The sequence below is a fragment of the Mchenga conophoros genome, linkage group LG17, assembly GCF_057382185.1.
Source record: "Mchenga conophoros isolate Kocher_MC1m ecotype Shallow Benthic linkage group LG17, M_conophoros_male_GT1.1, whole genome shotgun sequence".
Taxonomy (NCBI): domain Eukaryota; kingdom Metazoa; phylum Chordata; class Actinopteri; order Cichliformes; family Cichlidae; genus Mchenga; species Mchenga conophoros.
The window spans coordinates 35,221,899-35,243,852 of NC_140542.1; the positions used below are offsets into that span (position 1 = coordinate 35,221,899).

Genomic DNA, 21,954 nt, shown 5'->3' on the forward strand with positions numbered 1-21,954 from the left:
GAGGGGATGAAATAGTGAAGCTGTGTACCTTCTAGTCTTTGTAAAGTTTTGTTGTTTGTTAAAAACTTTAATTTGATTTAGTGTAGATGTTGTCTGTTAGTATTAGATTTCTCTGTTCATCAGTGTTCATGACTTTCCACAAACGACCCTGTTTAATCTCTCAATGTCTGTATGTTGATTGTACAGTGTGAAGAATTCGAGCTATAGTCTACCATCCTACCACCCTTACAGCAACAGTTATGACTACTCGGACCAGAGCAGGCAGAGCGAGCGCTCAGGCTTGTGTGGACTCTCAAACCTGGGCAACACCTGTTTCATGAACTCTGCTGTGCAGGTAATCTTTTCATGGAGCTCTTTAGAGTCTGGAACTATGCTAATTAGCACGCCAATGTTTACTCAAAATTCTACAGAGAAAACTTCAAAAAATAAAAAATCCAGTTAATTTGAAAGATATTTTTCTCTCCTGTTTTTGCATTTTAGTGTTTAAGCAATACCCCTCCGCTGACGGAGTACTTCCTCAAAGACAAGTACACAGATGAGCTGAATGAGGACAATCCACTGGGCATGAAGGGGGAGATTGCCAAAGCCTACGCGGAGCTTATTAAACAGCTGTGGTCAGGCAAATACAGCTACGTCACCCCGAGGCCTTTCAAGGTAATTCCTTGGAAAAAATATATTAAATGTGTGAAGGAACCTTCATCTTTGAATCTTCACATGTGTTAAAAAACTATTTTTGATCGATGTTGGACAGATGAAGGCTTGCATCAATCTGTAGGAGCTAATAATCTCATGATGGCACTCCCCAATGAAATGCATAAACAGACATGGACATTGTATGGCCGCCGGCCACATCCAGTCCATTGGTAGGCCCTGTGAGGTCGATGGGACATTAAAACATAGTTAAAAAATCATTTTTCTCTCTTTTAGCCACCAAATATTCCCCATAAGAGAATAGCTTATTTTGTGTTTGTTGTTGTTGTTTTTTTGTTTTTGTAGTTTGTGGGAAATGAAAATTTGTCACTTGCACTTTAATTTGAGTGTTTTATTAAGGTGAGTGTGTTTATCCTGAAATTTTGATGGTGCAAGTAAGCAAATGTGAATATTGATCAATGTCTATGAAAGATTTGAGTTTGCTAGCCTGGAAGCTGTCAACTAACAATTAAAAATATTGATCCAGAGTGAAGAATTTTAAACAACATTCATTTATTTACTGCAATTTGGATTGAGAAATACAAGAATTTGAGTAATGCAGAGTGGGAACAAACAATTGAGTTGATGTACCCTCTGAGAAAAAGAAGTATTTGAGAATGTGCCCCTTTCCAGGTGAATTGTGACAAGATGGATCAAAGACTTTGTAGGAAACCTTGAACTTCAGTTGAAATCACAGCAGACAATTTTGAGTTTTTCTCCTTGGCTCTGGATGAGAGCTGCAACACAAGCGAGTTATTATGTTTGTAAGTGAGATAACGAAAGACTTTGAGCTGGCAGCAGTGCACTCAGTGAAAGAGACAGACAGGGAGGGATTTGTTCACTGTCGAAATTTGACAAGGACAAATGTCAGATTTAAGTTAAAGTGATTGAAAGTGGTACTTCTGCATTGTGTTAAACACCAGGAGCTGTCGTGTAAGCCAGTGCTGAAAATGAACCATGTTGTTGTTAATTAAAATAGTTTTCTAGTATAAACAGTTTTAATAACTTCATCAGAGTCGCAGACTTTCTACAGATAAGGAGACATGCTCAAAGATGTAAGTTCTCTTTGAATTGAAGTTTATCGAAATTGAAATTTGACAAAGTTTAACATCCAGGTACAGCTCCTCAGTTAGTCACATTTAGACCTCATATACACTAACCCTGACTTTAATGCACTTGTTCAGGCCCAAAACAGACTAGATTTTTCTCACTCAGATGAAGTAATTAATCTACAAGCAAAATAGAAACAGCACTTTGTATGAAGTTAAAGGTATTTGAAATTGCTTCTGGGAATGTTGATTTAATAGTGATAAAATATTGGTGTTTTTAACTATGCCTTTTTCATATTTTTATTAGCTAATTGCAACAGCTAGTCTTAATCTTATTGCTGAGCGTATAAAGGTTAAAACCATTTCAGTTTAAGACCTATGGGCTACAGAATAGAGAACATGGACATCTTATATTATTTTGAAAGAAACCGGTTACTCAGTGTGATGTATTATGATGAGGCCGACTTGATTTTGCTCCTCTACCCATGTGTTTTTTCCAAAAAGTATGTTTGTTTTTTTTCTCCCCTCCCCACTCATCCAGACACAGGTGGGCCGCTTTGCTCCCCAGTTCTCGGGCTACCAGCAGCAGGACTCTCATGAGCTTCTGGCTTTCCTTTTGGATGGCCTACATGAGGACTTGAACCGCATCAGAAAGAAGCCCTACATTCAGCTCAAGGATGCAAATGGTCGGCCTGATAAGGTGAGACCAGCGGCTCATGAATGGATTGATAAAAGTAAAAAAAGAAAAAAAAGATTTATTTTATTTATTTAGTTACATTTTATTAAATTTTTGTGTATACCTGTTTTTTGTTTTTGTTTTTTATGCCAGGTTGTGGCAGAGGAGGCGTGGGAGAACCACATTAAGAGAAATGACTCCATTATTGTGGACATCTTCCACGGTCTTTTCAAGTCGACTCTGGTGTGTCCTGTGTGCTCGAAGGTCTCTGTGACCTTTGATCCTTTCTGCTACTTGACCCTGCCACTGCCCATGAAGAAGGAACGGACACTAGAAGTTTATTTAGTCAGACTGGACCCTCTGGCCAAACCCACACAGGTAACAAGCTGAGCACAGAGAGGAAAAAAAATGACTACTGTAAGCAGTATCATGCCATTTCATGTATGAACAGCAGGCAGTAATCATGTTTTTGTTTTTTTTCCCCTCAGTACAAACTAACTGTGCCGAAAGTGGGCTACATTTCTGACCTGTGTACCTCCCTGTCCAACCTGTCAGGCGTGCCTGCTGAAAAGGTAGAATATTTAGCATCAGCCTGCGCAGGAATCCTGCCTCTGTTATCATGTTGTAATGCTGACATCTACTTTTTAATAGATGTTGTCCTCTGAGCTACAGAAGCTAGTGAGGGGAAATGTTGCATATTTTTCAGATAAAGGGAGAGGTGAGGAACAGGGACACAAAGGATAACTAGAGACCAAGGGAACTGGAATTCAATATGTATGAACCTGCTATTATGCTGTTACACTACATGTTGCACAGACAGAATAGCAAAGCTGCCACACTAATCAGTGTGGTTGTTTATTTTCTTGTAGGTCTGTTTTAGGTTATTCATTTTTTTCTCTACATGACTTCTCTCTGTGTGGTTCGTCAAGGTCACAAAGTGAGATAACACGCAAGGGAAATGAGTCAAAATGAGTCAAAAATCACATTGTATTTCCTCCATATAGGCTTAATTAAGCCTGGTCTTTCAGATCCGGGTTGCGTTTACAGCAGTGTATCCTACTGTCACTCAAAGCCTGCGCCATCCTGAAGTACTAGTAAAACAAACCCCAGAAACAGGTCTTTGGAAGTATCCCTAGTTCCTGCAGTGCAGATACAAAAGAAAGGTGCTTTTTTTTTTTTTTTTTTTTTTTGCAGAGGTTGAGAGGACTATGAAAGAATTTAAACTATGAAAAAGATCATTTCAAATACAGGCTGGTTAATTAAGTTCTAAAAAGTTTTTTCTCATGATTTGAAGTTATGTTGCCCGTCATCTTAAGCTCGTCTTACCAATCTACTAAATGGCTTTTTAAGATGTGTTGGCAGATTAATTTAATTGCTGGCCATAATTAGGATTCTCAGCACTGACTCTCCCGTCTCTTATCCTTCAGATGATTGTAACTGACATCTATAACCACCGTTTCCACCGGATCTTCGCCACCAATGAAAACCTCAGCAGCATTATGGAGAGAGATGATATTTATGTGTGAGTGTCAGATATGAGCAGCTGACAGACAACACGTCTGCAGATTATGTAGATATAACAAACTGCAGGCATGTGCCATTTTCAAAAACGTAGGTTTTTTGTTTTGTTTTTTTTACGCTAGGATGCTGAGTTTCACTTTTCATTGGTTTGTCGACATCTTGCTTAACCAGCGTGACTCTAAAGGATTCACCACATGTCTCTCTGCAGCTTTGAGGTGGCGGTGAACAGAGTGGAGGACACAGACCACGTAGTGATCCCAGTGCACTTGAGAGAAAAGTACAAGCAGTCAGGATATAACCACACGAGCACGCCGCTGTTTGGACAACCCTTCCTCATCGCTGTCCCCAGAACCCTCAGTGAAGACAAGCTCTACAACATGCTGCTCCAGCGCCTCTGGTAAGTCAGCAAAAATCGACAGGCTCTTTTTGCAGATAATCAACGCTGTGTCGTTTAGAAATAGAAAATAAAAACAAAAACTTGTGCTTGGAATAAAAAGTGGTTTTGTGTTTGCAGTCGGTTTGTGCGATCTTCTGTAGAGGAAGAAGAGGACGACTGTGAAGAGACACAGCCATCTAAACAACACACTGTTAATGGTAATGCCACTAATGGACTGTTGGAGGAGGGGTCACCGAGTAAGTGCACCAACACAGTTTTCTTGTAAAGTTCTGACCTTTTGAAATGCCTTTTTTTTTAAAAAAAAAAAAAGTGTGCTGCTTAGTGTTTGCTGTTAAAAGCTCTACTGCCGTCTTTCAGGTGAGATGGAGACCGATGAGCAGGACGACGAGTCCAGCCAGGATCAGGAGCTGCCCTCTGAAAACGACAACAGCCAGTCGGAGGACTCTGTCGGTGGGGACAATGAGCTTGAGAACGGTGTGGTCGGCCCACAGAATTCCACCAAAGGCCAGCAGACGTCCGGACACAGCAGGAAGAGACTTTTTACATTCCAGTTCAATAACATGGGAAAAACTGACTTCTCACTCATCAAGGAGGACACCAGGCAGATCCGCTTTGACGAGGGACACCTCCGACTTAGTGGTAGGAAGCGGGTTTTACTGTTTTTGTTTTAGCATCATTGCAATGGCAAATAGAAAAGTTGTTTTTTTTTGGTTTTCCTCGATCATGTAATCACAGCATTAATCAATAATTGAAGTCATTTTAACTGCTGTAAATATTACAGCATATTTACGTTCTGCCCATCTTTTTACAGACCGCTCTTATCTCTCCTTGGACTGGGAACCAGAAATCAAGAAGAAGTATTTTGACGAGACTGTTGTTGAGGTAAAACTGATGTCGGGAGCTGCGACATTGTCTGTTTTCACCGTGTAACTGTTGTAGTGCAGCAAGACGCTGAGCAGTGTGGAACATAATCATGTTGTGATAACTGCACAGAGAAGAGCAGCAGGAAACCGAGGTGACTATTCCAAATGTCTTCTAATCAAGAGCCCACAGGTTTGAAACTCTAGATCTACTCACTAGATGATGCCGTGAATAAGTGCATCTAAGTGTTAAAGTAATCTGTAAATATTACCTCTTACTCCACGCATTTTAATCTGAGGGAAAGGAACTGAGTAGGGATGGCTACGATAACTTTGTATTAAACAGTGCCAGGGCTAAATTTATTTAACGGTAATTATGTAATGGTATGGACAAGCTCCAGCGCCATCATTTCTGCTCTTGCTACTGGAGAAATGGAAATGGTCTATTTTCTACTTGTTACTCCAAAATCAATCTGGAAAACCAGTGTTTTGGGGCTCACAGTGTAACTGGTGAACACCTGGTCCAAACCTTTCTCTCCTGTTCACTAGTTAATGTTTTTAAATGCAGATTTTATTTATTTTTTTTATTTGCTTTTCAGGTTGCATTTGGGTACATTCAAGCTCTGATTCTGCATTTACTTACTGTTTACCTACATCCAATCAAGCCCTCCTTATATGCTCCTGTCTAAAGAACTTGGACTACAAACTGAAACCAAACTGTTTTCACTGCCAGAAAGAGTCTTATTGTCTGTATGGAGTTAACCTATACTACTAGTAATGATAGTAGAAAGGACACTTCACCAGTCTGTGATGGCACTTTCATGTAAGGGTTCAAACATAACCAATGTGTCTTAACTTTGCACAGTTTGCACAGCTTTTGACAGCCTAGCTTGCAGTTCATCTCTAGTTGCTCCACATATGTGATGCAACCAAGAGTCTACAGATTTACAAGTTGTTGTTTTTGTTGTTGTAATTGTGCTATGTAATTGTAATGTGTTTTAGGATTATGATGATTAGGATTATTAGATAATGGTGTGAAACAGTGTTTATAACAGTTTAATTTATATTACATGTACATTAATTCTTTTTGGTTTTTCTCTTAAAACCTATTATAATATTAATTAATATTATAGTTGAAGTACCTTAAGCAGTACTGTTGAGATTAACAGTTGAGGTCTTGACAACACTTATCTCTAACTGTACTTTTAAACGGCTTCTTTCAAAGTTAAATGTTCTCTTTTGCCACAGATTTTAATTCATGTCATTTCAGACAACTAATTCAGAACTGTTTTACTCTAACAACTATATGCTCGTGTCTCTGGGAGCAGGACTGTGACAAGCACGAGAGCATGGAGTACAAACCTCAAAAAAAGGCTTTCTTCAAGCTGAAGGACTGCATCGAACTGTTCACCACAAAGGAAAAACTGGGGGCAGAGGACCCTTGGTGAGAAGCAGTGAAAACAATTCAAAACACTAGTTGTTGACGTCTGGCTGGTTACAGCACCTAAAAGGTGATGTATCTTCTCACAGGTACTGTCCCAACTGTAAGCAGCACCAGCAGGCCACAAAGAAGCTGGACCTGTGGTCTCTGCCACCAGTGCTGGTGGTCCATCTTAAACGCTTCTCATACAGTCGCTACATGAGGGATAAACTGGACTCACTTGTTGACTTCCCGCTCAGGTAGACACACACACACACACGCACACACATTCACAGGGCACTGCCTTTTTAGCAGTTTATCCAGTGTATGTCCTGCTCATTCTTTTCAAAATCTACAGTGTGTGTATGTGCACACTAACAATATACCCTTGATGAGTTAATGACAAGCTGCTTTGTTGTTGTGTGATAGATGATTGGGGTTGCTGCATAATTTTTTTTTTATGTACCGTAATGTTTTGTAGTCAACTCAAAGTATTTTTTTTTTTGAGGGAGGAAAAAACCCAACAGCAAATGATTGTTTCCCAAAAAGGTAGGACAAACATGGCATGTGCTCAAGGACATCAGTGTTGACACAAGTTGTGTGTATTTCTGCTGTAAGGCAAACAGGTGAATTGTGAGTTTGTCTTTTGACGCTTCAGCTTTCAGTTATTAAAGCGCATAATTTAAATGTTTAATTTGTTGTTTTTCTGAATAAATTTTGCTACACTTTGATTTGTGAGTATTATATTGTGATCGCTATAATACACAAGATGTGAAAATTGGTATCTGAAAATTTAAATAAGTCATATTTTATGAACTTTCCAAAAAACCCTTCAAATTATTTTCAATATTTTGTTTTTAGATGCTTTTTTTGCATATTTAAATCAGTCAGATTTTAATGTTGGTCTGAAACATGTCGGTGTGATAAATATGGGAAAAGGGTAAGAAGAAATGCAGGGTCTGATCCTGATTTACAACACTGTACATGCTACATGTTTCTACCTTCATCACAAACACACCACGCTGAACGTGTGCAATGACGGCTTTTTCGTGTTTGTTCCCAGAGATCTGGACATGTCTGAATTCCTGATCAACCCCAATGCCGGGCCCTGTCGCTACGACCTCATTGCTGTGTCCAACCACTATGGTGGGATGGGAGGGGGCCACTGTAAGACTCAAACTCATGCAATCATGTATCTTTTTTTTTTTTTTTTTTTAAATTAGGATTTATAATGTTCCCGGATTTAATTTCAACCCCATGAAAGGTCACTGGTAGAAAGAAGAATGTTATTGTGGCCTCTGAGTAACCAGACAGTTTAAATCTGGCTTGTTGTGAATCTGTAAACTGTAGAATGTCTTTTATTAGTTAGTAATGCTGTTAGAAGTCGCAAATTGCTTTATAACATAAGAGCCAAGCAGTGGGAGTATATAAAATGACACACAGAAAGGGAAACATGGTGAAACGGGGCTCTAACTAATGGAAATTTTCATGACTACAGGATTTCCAACAGAAAAATAAATGTAATCAGAGCGGTAACTTGTGTATCTGGGCTCTTTTTGTTAAAATCGATACGTCTCCCACACAGTTTTTGGCATTGCCACGTTTCTACTCTTCAAATCAAAGCTTCAATTTGGTGCATAAACTCTTACAAATTTCCTTTTGAATGACTAGATGATTAATCATTGAGTAATTTCTGCTCTAATTGCTGTGTTTTCCTGTCTTTTAATCTTGTGTTTGTTACTTTTCAGATACTGGTTATGCTAAAAACAAAGACGATGGAAAGTGGTACAACTTTGATGACAGCAGCGTGTCTCCTGCCAGCGAAGATCAAATAGTGGTGAGTGTCCTCATTTGTAAAAGCCACAGACAGCAGGTCCTACTGCATTTTTATTAAAGGCAGACTTGCTGGGCAAAAAAAATTAATTATGTCATCAGAGTAATGCATGTATGTACACTGTAATGAGGATGAGTTATGTAGTTGCCACACAGCCTGAGTTCTCCAAGGCATCCAACTGTTCTGAGACCCCAAAAGGTTGATTCTGTTCATCTGGACGTAACATTTTCAGTGGTTTCTCCCACTGAAATGCTACGTCCAGATGAACAGAATCAACCTTTTGGGATTTACTTACCTGGATGATTGAGCATGCATCATGACAACTGTGCTGAGATTTCCCAAAAAGTAAGTGTGGGTGTGTGGTACAGAGAGCTCTCTGTTCTGTGGTGGGGAGGATGATTGAAGCCAGACAGGTAAACCCTCACGGAGATGTTTTCGTGCATAGAGAGCGTTTATAAAGGCTTTCACATCTTGGAGGCAAACTGAACTTCAGATGTTCTGGAAGAGATTTAGCGAGCCACCCCAGAGGAGACCAGCTCTTTCTGTAAACAATTTTTGAAAATGGGTAATGGCTTCATACATTTTAACAAAGTATATACGTTTCAGCAGAGGATTTCTTTACAGCAGGACTTCATTTTGCTTTTAAATTCATGTTTGATGGCCAACTGTTGGAGATGTTATGTTCCAGGAAATAACATCTCCAGTAGTGATGATGTTGCAAGCATGAATACTGTATGTATCCTAATCTGAGTTGATGGGATTTAAAGAGATGAGACATAATCTATACAAAAACCAAAGCTAACAGTGTATTAGTCTGTCAGCTTCTGCATCCCCAGCCGCTCATTAAAAACATCGAGAATGTACAGTTGTTCTAATTGTTGTTGTGTTTTGTTTTTTGTTTTTTAAAAGGACTGAATTTAATATTAGGGACTACTTTCAGTAACAGATTAATACCATGGGTTTATATGAAAGATTGCTGTTGTCTGCTGATTTGTGGACTACTGTTCTGCAGACACATTTGACCATGGTCAGTGGTGATTGTGTTAACTTATTAGCCAAGGCTGTTTGGCATGTTCATTTGACAAACTGCACGAGTGTTCACACAGCTACATGCGACAGCTACAGAATAAAATTACTTCTCAGGCATCTGCTAGTGCCGCTAAGTGCATGTGCATGCCACGTTGTTGGCCATATTATTAAATTAAAAATATTGAACATGTAAAACACGGCCACACTGATAAAGATGTGGCACAGCAGATGGTTACATGTATTCAAAGCACACACTTAATAATGGAAACTATATGAATTAGTACAACGTAAAATGGCGAATCCCGTTAAAGGAAAGAAATCCAGACCCTGTACAGCTGTGATGATGCAGAGACAAAAGCAGTTTTATACTAGTCTGTAAGGACTGTGACCTGCTGTTCAAGTGAGCCTCAAGTGGTCATTAAAGGGAACTGCATTTATCTGCACTAAGCATTATCTTCATTTTTTTAGATCTGGATGCTTCCATTGAAAAGAGATTTGGTGGTCTAGTGAATATTTATACAGCCCGCTTTTGCAGTTTATAAAAAATCTTTAGTGACTACATTTCTCATTGTTTCTCAAAGGAAAACAAAACGGAAAAGTTGGTAAAAGTCAGTTTTCTAAGGTGAGCCTGACTCCATCATGTCAGTGTAGCTGAGTGACGCTCTTTCCTGTTTTGTTTCCGTCTCTCTCTGTAGTCCAAAGCAGCCTATGTGCTGTTCTACCAGCGCCAGGACACAGTGAAAGGCACCGGCTACTTTGCTCTCGACCGAGAGGAGGAGGAAGAGGAGGAGGAAGATGAAGAAGAGGAAGGGGAGGATGAGGAGGGCGAGGAGAGGAGGGAGAGAAAAACCGCCTTGTCCGCTCAGGGAGGCTTGTCTGCTGCCGCTGCCGCCGCTGTTCAAAGCGACGACGAGGACCCTAATGAGAACCAGTGCAGGAAGAACGACGAAGAGCAGGAAGACGAGGAGGAAGAGGAGGCAGCGGAACAGCCGCCCAATCGAGACGTCGCCATGAAAACCAACTGAGGGAAACGAGGACATGAATATATATAGAGAGAATGGGATCTTTCCATCCAAAGCCATACGGACACACGGCGTGACAGCGGGCGCCACTGGTCCCACCCAGCGGCTCGGACTTAGCTGCTCGACAGGAAGAACCACTGCGGAGACATCAGCTGTTGGGTCAGGGGGCTACAGGGGTACGCAACTCTAAGAAATCAGGGCCCTCCTCTGTGGTTGGATCACTGTGTGTGTTTGTGTGTGTGTGCGTGTGTGGCCACGTTCGTTTGTTTAGAATTTGCTCACTTGCTCTCTGAGAAGAGTCACTAAACAGCCGGGATCTTTGTTTTTTTTTTTTTTTTTTTTTTTACAGCTTTGAATCTCAGTTTTATTATTTTTTTAAAGTACATATCTTTAAGAGGAATGCATTTTTGGCATATCATTTTAGCATCATCGTTTAGATTTTGTAAATATTTTAAACACTGAATTGTACCGAGTTTTCATGATGCGCTGAAACATTTTTGAACTTGCACAATCACCAACCATCCGCCCCGCTTTTCTTTCCTTTTTTTTTTTTAATTTTAAATGTATCGATGCCAGACATACTGCAACTTTGTGTCAGAGTTTTCTCACATACAGAGCTTAGGAAGCTGCCTTTAGAAAGCCAGTGCTGAGACGCCACTACACTAAGAAATAATGTTGAGAACTGACAGTCGTTGCTGTGTGGGTTTTTTTCTTTTTTTAAATAGCCATCCAGCCGAGCTAGCTCTGTCATGCTGCTGCGATCTTAGATTTTTACACATGATTAACATACTGGCATGAGCCTTGGAGAACTTAAGATCCTGCTTTTGCTCTGTCTATAGTCCTCTCTGTTTATAATTCTTCAGTAAAGCAGGACTGAGATATTGCGTGGCTAACTTTACAAAGAAAGCACACTGCATCTCTCCATATTTTAAATATTAGGAAATGCTCTTTTAGAAGTTTATATCCGGAAGTCAAACCTATATGTAGTGAAGTGGTGTTTAAGGAGTTAGCAGAGATTCTTTACTCCTCTTCACCCGCTCCTGAAGTTGTACTTCATTAGATGGTATTTAAAGCTTTATTGTGGCTACGTTCTTAAGATTTTAGGCACTTTGAGATTAGGGACATCGGTGATTTCATTGTCTCCTGTTTGAATCGCCTCGGCCTTAACTCTTAATCTCAGACCAGTCGCCTTTTCTTTGCACACGGCCGTCACACCATCTCTCGATATTATGCGAGCACTCGTCTATGAATGTCCATGTTACTTGCTTGATATCTCCCAGCCACGTCACACCAGTTTCTTTTAACCCACAAGAGGGCCAGAATGTATGCTGAATGAACCAGACCACATGTATGTGACTGATGCCTTTTAAGTCATCCTTTCTTTCTTTCACTTCTCCCCATGGCCCTTTCGAGTTTGAAAGGTGATGGAAATGGGTGTTCTTTGCATTTTATATTACCTGTATGAATTTCATGGGTATTAGCTGAATGCGTCCCTTTTTTGTGGTCCTGAGCTTTGAGGAGGAGAGAGGGAGACAAAACTTAAAAAAACAAAAACAAAAAAACATTTTGGGGTGAGTGTGCCTAAAAGGCCTTTCAGCTTCTCGGGATCATGATACAGTGAAAATATTTTGTGGCACATCGTTGGCAGGATATTCCTCCATCGACGTAACTCGCGGTAAAACTCTATTCTCCATGGTGGAGTGCGATGTTTTCTTTTCTACCTGCTCTTTCCATTGTAAACAGCATTAGCGGATCTGTTGTTGCCTCAGAATATTAGATGTGTAACATGCCTTTAAGAGCATCTCTGTGCTTCGACTTCAGGTGGCTTTACCGCCTCAGTGCTGCCTTGCTTTTTGGGCAACTCACCCCATCCTGAGTGAGATGTGATTGCTACTATAGGCTTATACAATACTGTACATAAGAGTTCACTCTGTGAGTGCACATTTGATAAAATTTATTTATTTATATGTAAGCATTTAATAATAAACAATATATTTAAAACCTTGGCAAGACGTGAAATGTCGGGGGTAACGTGGCTCGAGTCCACACATACACACTAGTTTGCAGAGTCTTGCCTGTGCTCTCGTCAGGGAGGGAATATTTTTTAAACAAAGGATGATTCTGTTTTGGGACTTTTTTTGTAAAGATAATCCAGACATCCTTGCATGATGATGTATGGGGTGAGGGTGGGGGTGGGGAGTTACCAGGTTTGGCTGCACTTGAGTTCACTTGGGTTTACATTTGAAATGTGCATGTGTATTTATACACAATCTTCAATAAAGTTGTGTAAAGCTTCCTGTGCTTCGGCCTGGTGGTTCACTTTCTTGACCAGCTTCCATAGCTGCCCCACATCTTTGACTGTATTATTTTATAAATAAGAACAATAATAAAATACAAATCTGTTTGTATCCTTTGCGTAACATAGTTGTCAAATTACCAGATACTTCAGATTCTGGACTGAAATGTATAAAATAACAGGTTTATTTATTCAATACTGTGATTGGTACACATTCTGTTTAGAATTTACATTTATATAGATATTTTACATAGAGATGTAAATGTGTATCACAAACACAATCCAACTCCTCTAAACACATCGCTTTTTCCTACTTTGGGTTTTCTAAATACATTTTGAAATTATAATTAATGCAATGCTGCTACGCTTTGGATAAAAAAAAAAAATGGCATTTTAAAAATGTGCAGCATTGAAAGCTGCTCTGGTAGAATAAAAATATGAATCTGAATATTAGCACAACAGGTCGCCTTTAACATCTATGGTCAGGAAAGCATGCTCGGCTCACATCCCAGCAGTAAGTGATCTCACTGGCGTTCCCTAAAGAAGGTGAACATCGCTATGAGCCATATAAAGGAAGGCTGTCATGCTTCCCTTTGTTTGATCCTTTGCTCTCCATCTCCTAGTATGATCTGTGAGCAGGAACACTGTGTTCTCCCCGGTTCCTCCGGGTTATCCGGCCGCTTACAGCCAAGGCGGTTCTACCGAGAAGAGGCTCGTCCTTCTGACCAATAGGAGAGAGGAGGAGGATCGGCTGTGAGCAAAGCGCCTCACTCCGTCAGAGAAAAGAGAAACCCAAAGAGAAACGTGCTTTGCTTGTTAAGATTGGACGTTAGAACGCGCTGACATTAAAGGAGGCTATGAATGACAGGGATGGATAGTCTGAAATCTCTCTCACGAGCATAAAGTTTTCATTTTTCTGGCACTTCACATTTTTAATAGACGACGGCTACAGTCCGGCACATCTTTAAAAACGCCTTCGTCTGTGTTTTACCAGCTGGTGGCGCCCTCTGCCAGTGTGCCCTCTCCTGCTGGTGTTTGGTAAAGCAGTCAGAGGTGGACCTCTGCGTTTTCTCCAATCTCTGGTCGTGGCTACACCCGTCCTGACGTTCCCCGCGAATTTTATCCACGGCGCTCCGCCACATCCACTCATTTTATTTGATTTTTTTTAGTTGGGGGGAGGGGACGCGCACACTACCTGACGTGCTGTCGGAGGCAGAAAGGTTAGAGCAAAGCGGGTCTCCTGTTTGGATTCGTACGGCTTTCTGCCCTTTAAACCGCGCGGATGTGATGGCTGGACAACTTTGTGCTCACGGCGCGGAGACCGAAGCAGACAACAATAGGCTCTAATGCAGCCTGCTGCAATTCGGCTGCAAGATGAAGGTCCGCGTGAAGAGCCCGTGGATCGTTTGCGTTTTCTCAGATCCAACAAGTCCGGCAAGGTAAAAATTTAAACAGAATTACAGGAAGTGTTCTCACTTTTAGGTAATCTCTTTCTTTCAAATACCCCCCCCCCCCCCCCCCAAAAAAAAAATGTGTTGCTCTCAGAGCTAAAAAAATATATATTTTCGGGGGTAAATGGTTAGTATCGTAGTTTGTGGTGATTTGTGCCTGAATATGTTTTTATATAGCGTGCAGTCACCCATATCGTTCTAATTAAAACAAGATTTAAAAGCAGAATTTCGTGTTTCTCTCTCTCTCTGCTTTTTTTTTTTTTTTTTTAAACATGAATGGCACCGTGCCACTCCACGCGCTTCGCCGCCCTTACCTGCCACATTTTCCCCTCTCTATTTGCTCTTTTTCTTACCACCGAGGTCAACCGAGGAGAGCGTGTGTGCAGGAGATATGGGAAATGTACGGGAGGTGTTTTTTTCCCCTCCTTTCCTACTATGGGTGGGGTTTTGTCTCGCTTTATTGCGGCCCCGTTTTAGGCGTGCGCCATTTTCCGTGCGCTTTTACGCACGGGGACACCAATAAAACTGATAGTCTGATTAAATCTGGAACCAAGAGATTTTCCACAGAAAAGCGCATCCCTGGTGCCAAGTTCTGGCTGAGGTAGTAGTTTGTGCTGTTGGTCGGGTTGTCATATTACCCCTTGCGGAGATGACTGCGCAATCTACTGCCTTGCCGGCGCTGGTGACTTGCAACGAGGGAGCCAACCGGATCGACATAAAAGCCTAAACCCCACTTTACATCGTTCAGAAAAAGAAGTGATGGAATAAAGAAAAAGAAAACGCATGCTTTCAAGAAAATTCAAATACTTGTGTGTGATATAAATGTTAACATTTCTTGAAATAAAGTATTTTTTCCAAAGCTTGCATCACGTGCATTTGTGTATATCTGATTCCAAATCTTGTTATAATTAATGTTCTGCTTAAACATTCTTATTTCTCACGGGGGTGGGGTGTTAAAGCAAAGATGGAATTAAAGATGCCAGTCCCATTAAGTGTCTTAGCAAGCATTTATGGTAACCTAGTGCTGTACCATATTATAAATTGTGTTATAGCTCCAATGCAAAGTAGATATAGGGCCAATTTTGCCGATACCAGTGCTGATACTCGTACTCCCTTAAGAGAACATATAACCCCAATTCTTCATCAGCTTCACTGGTTGCCCATAGAAGCTAGGATAAACTTTAAAATTTTAGTTCTCACATTTAAGTGCATCCATAACCTTGCCCCTCCTTATCTGTGCGATCTGCTTCATATTACCACTGCTTCCTGCTCTCTCAGATCTTCATCTGCCATTCATCTTGTTCTTTCTGCTCGTCTTGTCACTATGGGGAACAGAGTGTTCAGTCGCACTGCTCCTCTGCTCTGGAATTCACTTCCTCCAGTCATAAGAAATATAGATTCCCTTCCCTTATTTAAGTCACAGCTTAAAGCATACTTGTTTAAACTGGCTTGCTCGCTTTAATACAGATCTTACCTTTAAAAAAAAAATTGTTTATTTTTTGTATTTTATAATAATCTACTGTTTTATTTATATCTTTCTTCTCTTTGTAAGGTGACCTTGGGTTTTAAAAAGGCGCTCTCAAATAAAATGTATTTCTGCTCTTCATGTATTTTAAAACATTTTTTTTGGGGGGGGGCAGCTTCTGTTTAAATGTGCTGTAGGCGCTAAATAAAATGGATGTGACAGTCAATGCAAAGAATTTTCATAGTGTGCGTTTGAGGTATTTTCTTTTATTATTGCCAAAAAAGTAATTTAATGAATTGGGCTACATACTAAACTTAGAGGATAGAAAAATAGTATCAATCTAATCCACCGATACCAGTGTTGGTATCGATACTGTGGCTATTTGGATCAGTCCGCCCATGTCTACAATTAAGGAGCATTCACTAAAGCAGGACAACCTTCAAGTGCAGCTGTCATCAACACACATCATCGACATTTCCTATTGTGGCAAATCAGAATGTGTGCTGTGAAGAGCAGGCTGTCCTCAGTTCCATGGGAGGAATTATGCACAAGTTGGCAAAAAAATAAGGGGAGTGAGTTTTAAACACATCTGACTGATGCATGCTTTGAAATTGGTGTAGTGCTTGAACTCAATGTTTGAACTGTGAAACAGTATTTAGGGAGCTGTGTGAAAATTATTTTTAGGGGCTAGCTGTTTGGAACCCCCTTTATTTGACCTTACCTGTTCATTCACTGTGTGAAATGGTTGAAACTATTGAAACCCAGTTTTTTGATTGGCTGCCCCTATAAACAGAAGGTTAAATAGCAGGTGGGTGGGGCTTATTGTGGATGTCTGCTTAAACTGACACAGAGGGATGGCCAACAAAGAAAAATGAAACCAAGTGTTAAGAGCACTCTGCCTGACAAGGATTCAGTTCAATTCAGTTTTAGTCACATAGCATCAAATCACAACAGCAGTCTCTTCAAGGTGCTCTATATTGTAAGGTAAAGACCCTAAAATAATACATAGAAAACCATCAATCAAACGATCCCTTAACAGCAAGCACTTGGTGACAGTGGAAAGGAACTCCCACTTGACAGGAAGAAACCTCTGGCAGCCGTCTGCATTCATCAGCTTGTGGTGTTGGGAGTGAGATAGGACAAAATACACACTGTGTACGAGAGCTAGAGATGAACAATTATCTGTACATAGGCCGAGTTCATTAAATAAATTGTTAGCCCTGTTTTATATGCACATCCATCCCTGTGACAGTACATGTATGAGAGAACTTTAAAAAGAATATATTTTCTTTAATTTTTTTTTAACGAATGAAAGGATTTTTATGTATTTTAAAGGGTCACCTAGTGACATGCATTGTAAATTAGTTTAGAATGAAGCTGATGTGTGCCATTTGTTTTCACTTTTTTCACTTAGGCAGTCATCAAACATTGCCAATGGTGACAGTATTAAATAAACCACTTACCAGTATATGAATAGTGAGGTCATTCATCCATTTTTTTCCACATTTCCTTTGTGGTCACACAGGAAATCAGTTTGTTCTAATGGCCTTTACCCATATTTACCTCATCAACATTATGAATTGTGTCTGAATGATTGTGCACAATCATTGCACTTACGGTTCGCTGTAAAAATAAATAAATAAAACAAAAATGTCTCATCTTGTTTAGCGTTTCCGGCAAAATGTTTGACATTCAGTGAGTAGTCTGTATTTCCTCTAATGAATCCCTCCGCTGTCTGCTCTCAGAGCCAAACTAGTCCTTTAGTGTCCAGTTGACCGTGTTTGTTAGTTTCTCCCACAAGCAGAACCAAGGGAATATAAACAGCAACAACACTGATTAGCTCCTCTGGACTCTCTTTTGTTTCTTGCTCGTTGAGATTAATTTGAACTGAGAGTGCAAAGGTTTGGAAAACTATCGATTCTGTTCACATGAATGTTGAGCACAGCTCCATTTGACTCCTTTTCTGTCTTCTTTTTTTAGTGAGACAAACAACAACTTTAAATTGATCTTCAACATTTATTGTCTCTTTTTTTATTTCTGGAAAAGAAACACTGCAGGTAAACATCACCCCCCCCCCCCCAAAAGTCCAAATGTTGCACAAGGAAACATTAAAAATATTTCTTTTTGACCTCATAAGTTATTTTCACGTTATATAAAATGTGCAGTTCACATTCACAAACAGAGTTTGAGGGTAGCACAATGGTCACTTAAAACGGTTTCCCACTGGGCTTCAAAATTCCTCTTTGCTACAGAAAAAAGAAATCAGCTCTTTGCATCTTTCTAAAACCATTAGTAGTCTTAGGTAGAAAAAAACAACAGCAATGACAAGGTTCACAATACAGCAAATTCAGAAAGCAAGACCTACAGTTGACTGAAGGGACTAAGCTGATCAAAAGCTTCCTGTACACACCAATGCTCTCCCACATATTTACAAATGCAGTGGAACCAAGACCATCACAGAGCACTTCCTGTCTTTAGAAAACCACTCTCAACAGGTCGTTATCGACACATGACAATTGAACCTGAGTTGATGTGCAGTAGTTGGGTGGCACAATAGGATGAGAAAAATAAAATATATACTCATGTTTCCACATTCGTTTAAGAGAAAAAGGCTTAATGACAATAATAAAGAGCCTAAAGCACAGGTAGAAGGATGAACATTCAAAACACATATCGATGCATACGTCAGATGCTGAAGATCTGGTAGCATCAAAAACATTTACATGGAAAAGTAAAGTATGAAGGGAAAATAACCACTTATTAGAAAAGTTTTTCATTAATTAACAAATGCTAAACACCTAACCGAAGGAAAATATTCCAATACATTATTTAACACTGGAATATTTCGTTAATGGAATATATAAGAGGGGAAAATGCACCATGCAAAGTTCAGGTAAACATCAATGACTGCTTCTTGGAGGAAAAGGTAGATTATTGTTGTCAGCTGCAAACACTGTGCAAGATAGCATGACAAATAGCATGTGTACATGTATGGTGACACAAAATAATTTTGAGTAATTTGCATGTATGTAGTCTTAGGAAGAATGAAGTGCGATGTTTCAATACTACACTCAGTTCCTACGAGTAAATCTAAACGATACAGCTAGGAGACTATTAGCTTAACTTAGCTTAGTGTAGCATAGAAACAGCTAGCCCAGAAATTGACGTGTAAAGACAGACCTCAACTTTTTAATATGCAAAAAAAAGAACACAGCAAAATTGGAATTTTTATACTCTGACTTTTTTACAGATCAAAATAATAATATATAGTATCAGTAAAGATCAGCAGTATTTGATTTTCTAGTCTCAGTGCTAAATTAAGCTAGATAGCTGCTAGCTGTAGTTTCATATGCACCATACACACAGGAATAACCAATATTCTTCTCATCCAGCTCAATTATCTGACATCATTCAGGACATTACTTATTAACAATTGACTTCTTTATAGTTGTCACCCTCTTATTACATATTCCAACTTTGCAGTCAACTTTTAAATACACCGGTTTAATTCCAAAACCCCATACATCAACTATGGTGATGTTTAATTTTTCAAAACACATTTTTCTTCTAAAACATATTTGTTTGCTCGCCTCAACAGCTTGGAGTGAAACGTGTCAGTTTTTTCCACCACTTCCCCCCCCCTATCTGCAAGTCAAAATTTCATCAAAATTATTCTAAATTTCAAGTTATGTATCTCAAAATTTCAATTTTCTACATACAAATAAAAATTTGGAGATTAAAAAGTTTCTGAAGCACAAACTACTTCATATCTTCTGCAACTTCCTAAAACTAAAACTAAAAAATATGAAACAAATATGGAAAAAAGAGAAAATGATTTGGTTTCATGTATAGCCATTGGTATAGTTTCATCTTGTTCCCTTTCTTTGTGGCTGCTCTCATCCTTTGGGTCTTATGCCAAATGTCTGGAATAATATATAATCAATAATATATGCATGATCGTTGCACATTAACAAATAACATTATCACCAGTTCTCATTCAGTCTATATAAATTCAACAATAATTCAAACCATTGCACCATTACTCATAATCCCAGGCCTACATTATGCTACTGCATGCACTGACACACAGTCCACTACATCCACTCACGGTAACACATTTTACCCAAACCCGTCCCCCTGAAGGCAACATCATCTGTATTCTGATGAAGCACCTAAAGCAAGAAACATGCAAAAACAAAACAATAAAACAAAAGCTTTCAGATTCAACCTTGATTGTACTTCATGATTTTTCTTTTTAAAACTACAGCTATGAATTATATCAATCCTCCCTGCTGCAGGGAATATTTGCTTCTTCATCGTACCATGGGTCTTCAGTGAGTTATATGGGTTGGCCTAAAGTGCAAATACACTGGTGTACAAGTCATTTAATCTCACGTTAAGACAGTTATTTATAACTTCAAGAGAATTGCCAAACCAAATCCCAAATTTAAAAATGTAAGGATTTTAAATTATATTAAAAAATATTTATTTTCCAAATCAGTAGATAGAAACCACTTATGACTTATGGCTTAGCCACGCTAGAGTAAAAATAGGACCGCAACCTCACTGCAACTAGGAGAGAAAAAAAAAAGATGGATAGTAGCCTGGTAAGAAGTTGCGGCAACCAATTGACCACTCAGAGGCAAGCACCATAGAGGTAAACCTGCTATGTTATTTTGCAGTTACATCGCTGTCCTGCAGCAACTGCACCGCTATTTATGGAGGTTTTCTGAATGTAAGTAGTTCATGTAAATGTTGCATGTTGACAGCAACAAATTTGCAACAGGTTTTTATCAATGACTGCACACAAAATTCCCAACTTGCACCAATTCAATCTGATGGCAGATTGAACACTTCTTATTAGTGGTTCATCACTATCTTGATGATTCAAAGTCAATAAAACAGCTGATTGCTAGCGGTCACAGATGTTGTCCCCATCCTCAGAGCAACAATTTTAAAGGTAACAAGATCATTAACTTATTACATAGGGTCACAATCAGTTTGGTTGTGCCACGGTCCCCACCCAAAATATTTCTTATCTTTCGTTAAGCTGAACTATGATTTTAGCTTCATATTTAATTGATAGAGAATAGCTAGAACAACAAAAGCCTAAATATCTAAGAATATAATTAAAATAAAATAATTTAATAAAATGTTTAGTAGAACATGGCGACTTGTTACTGGATTAAATGACTTGTCACAGTGAACTTTTTTTTGCTGTGCAGATGTGTTTGTTTGTTCATAAACCACATCAGTCCTTCTGTCTCAACTTTCGATTGATAAAGGCTGAGATCCTTTAATGACTTTTTGGGAAATGAGGATAACCTCTTGTTCTGTGCCCATATCGACACTTCTTTAATTTCTTCGGCAAACTTGAAACAGTTCTTCAGCAAGTGAGTCCTTTAAAGCCACACTGTGGCAAAACAGAAAATGCAGCTGACATGTCAGCTTGGTCCATTTTCACAAGACAAAGGAGGTATTCTTTTTTTTTTTTAAAAATATATATAAACAAGTTAAATATACAATAGCCTACAAGAGAAGGAAGGATCAACTAAAGAAAGGGGAATAGTAGGAGGAGGAGCCCAGAATTGTTTAGCACAAGAGGAGGGAGGGAAAGAGCGAGAAAGCTCTTCTTCACTTCAGAAAAGCATTTGCTTATTTGAGTTTTGCCAGGCAAATTATTTCTTGACATTGTTTATTCATGACATGATTTAGTGACTTAAAATTATCTACGGTTTAAGCTTTCACGACTGTGGAGTCTCAATAAACTAACATGGCGATGCTGACTGTAGTTCCCCTGAGCTGATTAATCCTGAACTCCCGTAGAGAAATGAAGCACCAACAAATTAATGTGCCACCTTCTTCTAAGGAAGCAAATAAATAAGAAAACTAAAAGGGGGACTCTGAGTTCAGGACTAATCAATCCTGCTGAGTCTACAGGCCTTTCTCATCACTGAACCATAGCATCGGTGGAATGCTCCTCAGGGCTGGCGGTTGCCGTACATGAGAGGTATGATGAAGACTGAGATGTCGTCTCCGGAGCCCAGGCGCTCATTGGTGATCCTCCAGCCTCTGTCTCTCAGAACACCTCGTGCTCGCATCACCAAATCCTGTGCTGCCATTGTGTACCTGGCCAATAGAAGACACAGCAATGAAGCCCTTGCTTTAATATTGTGATACGCTGTAGCTCATTTAATTTAATGGCACTCTCTTGAAACAAACTCTATAGTCTAACAGCGCATGG

The 21,954-nt window shown here is 39.5% G+C and overlaps 2 protein-coding genes across 5 annotated transcripts in view; one reads left to right on the forward strand and one right to left on the reverse strand.

Annotated features, from left to right (window-relative positions):
• The window catches only part of usp15 (ubiquitin specific peptidase 15), a 28,755-nt gene extending 15,961 nt beyond the window's left edge, over positions 1-12,794 (forward strand). For all 4 annotated transcript variants that reach the window (XM_085251207.1, XM_085251209.1, XM_085251210.1 and 1 more), the window contains 15 exons: positions 187-334; positions 481-654; positions 2,281-2,439; positions 2,569-2,793; positions 2,904-2,987; positions 3,843-3,937; positions 4,145-4,333; positions 4,451-4,569; positions 4,691-4,972; positions 5,145-5,215; positions 6,522-6,637; positions 6,724-6,873; positions 7,677-7,780; positions 8,362-8,450; positions 10,172-12,794. In XM_085251207.1, the coding sequence (XP_085107333.1) occupies positions 187-334; positions 481-654; positions 2,281-2,439; positions 2,569-2,793; positions 2,904-2,987; positions 3,843-3,937; positions 4,145-4,333; positions 4,451-4,569; positions 4,691-4,972; positions 5,145-5,215; positions 6,522-6,637; positions 6,724-6,873; positions 7,677-7,780; positions 8,362-8,450; positions 10,172-10,501 (2,335 nt within the window). In that variant the 3' untranslated portion in view covers positions 10,502-12,794. The remainder of the gene's footprint in view (positions 1-186; positions 335-480; positions 655-2,280; positions 2,440-2,568; positions 2,794-2,903; positions 2,988-3,842; positions 3,938-4,144; positions 4,334-4,450; positions 4,570-4,690; positions 4,973-5,144; positions 5,216-6,521; positions 6,638-6,723; positions 6,874-7,676; positions 7,781-8,361; positions 8,451-10,171) is intronic.
• Positions 12,795-17,712: 4,918 nt separating this feature from the next.
• LOC146555832 (protein phosphatase 1H-like) overlaps positions 17,713-21,954 on the reverse strand; it is a 33,819-nt gene continuing 29,577 nt past the window's right edge. The window contains exon 10 of the mRNA XM_085251594.1: positions 17,713-21,839. Coding sequence (XP_085107720.1) covers positions 21,692-21,839 — 148 coding nt within the window. The 3' untranslated portion in view covers positions 17,713-21,691. The remainder of the gene's footprint in view (positions 21,840-21,954) is intronic.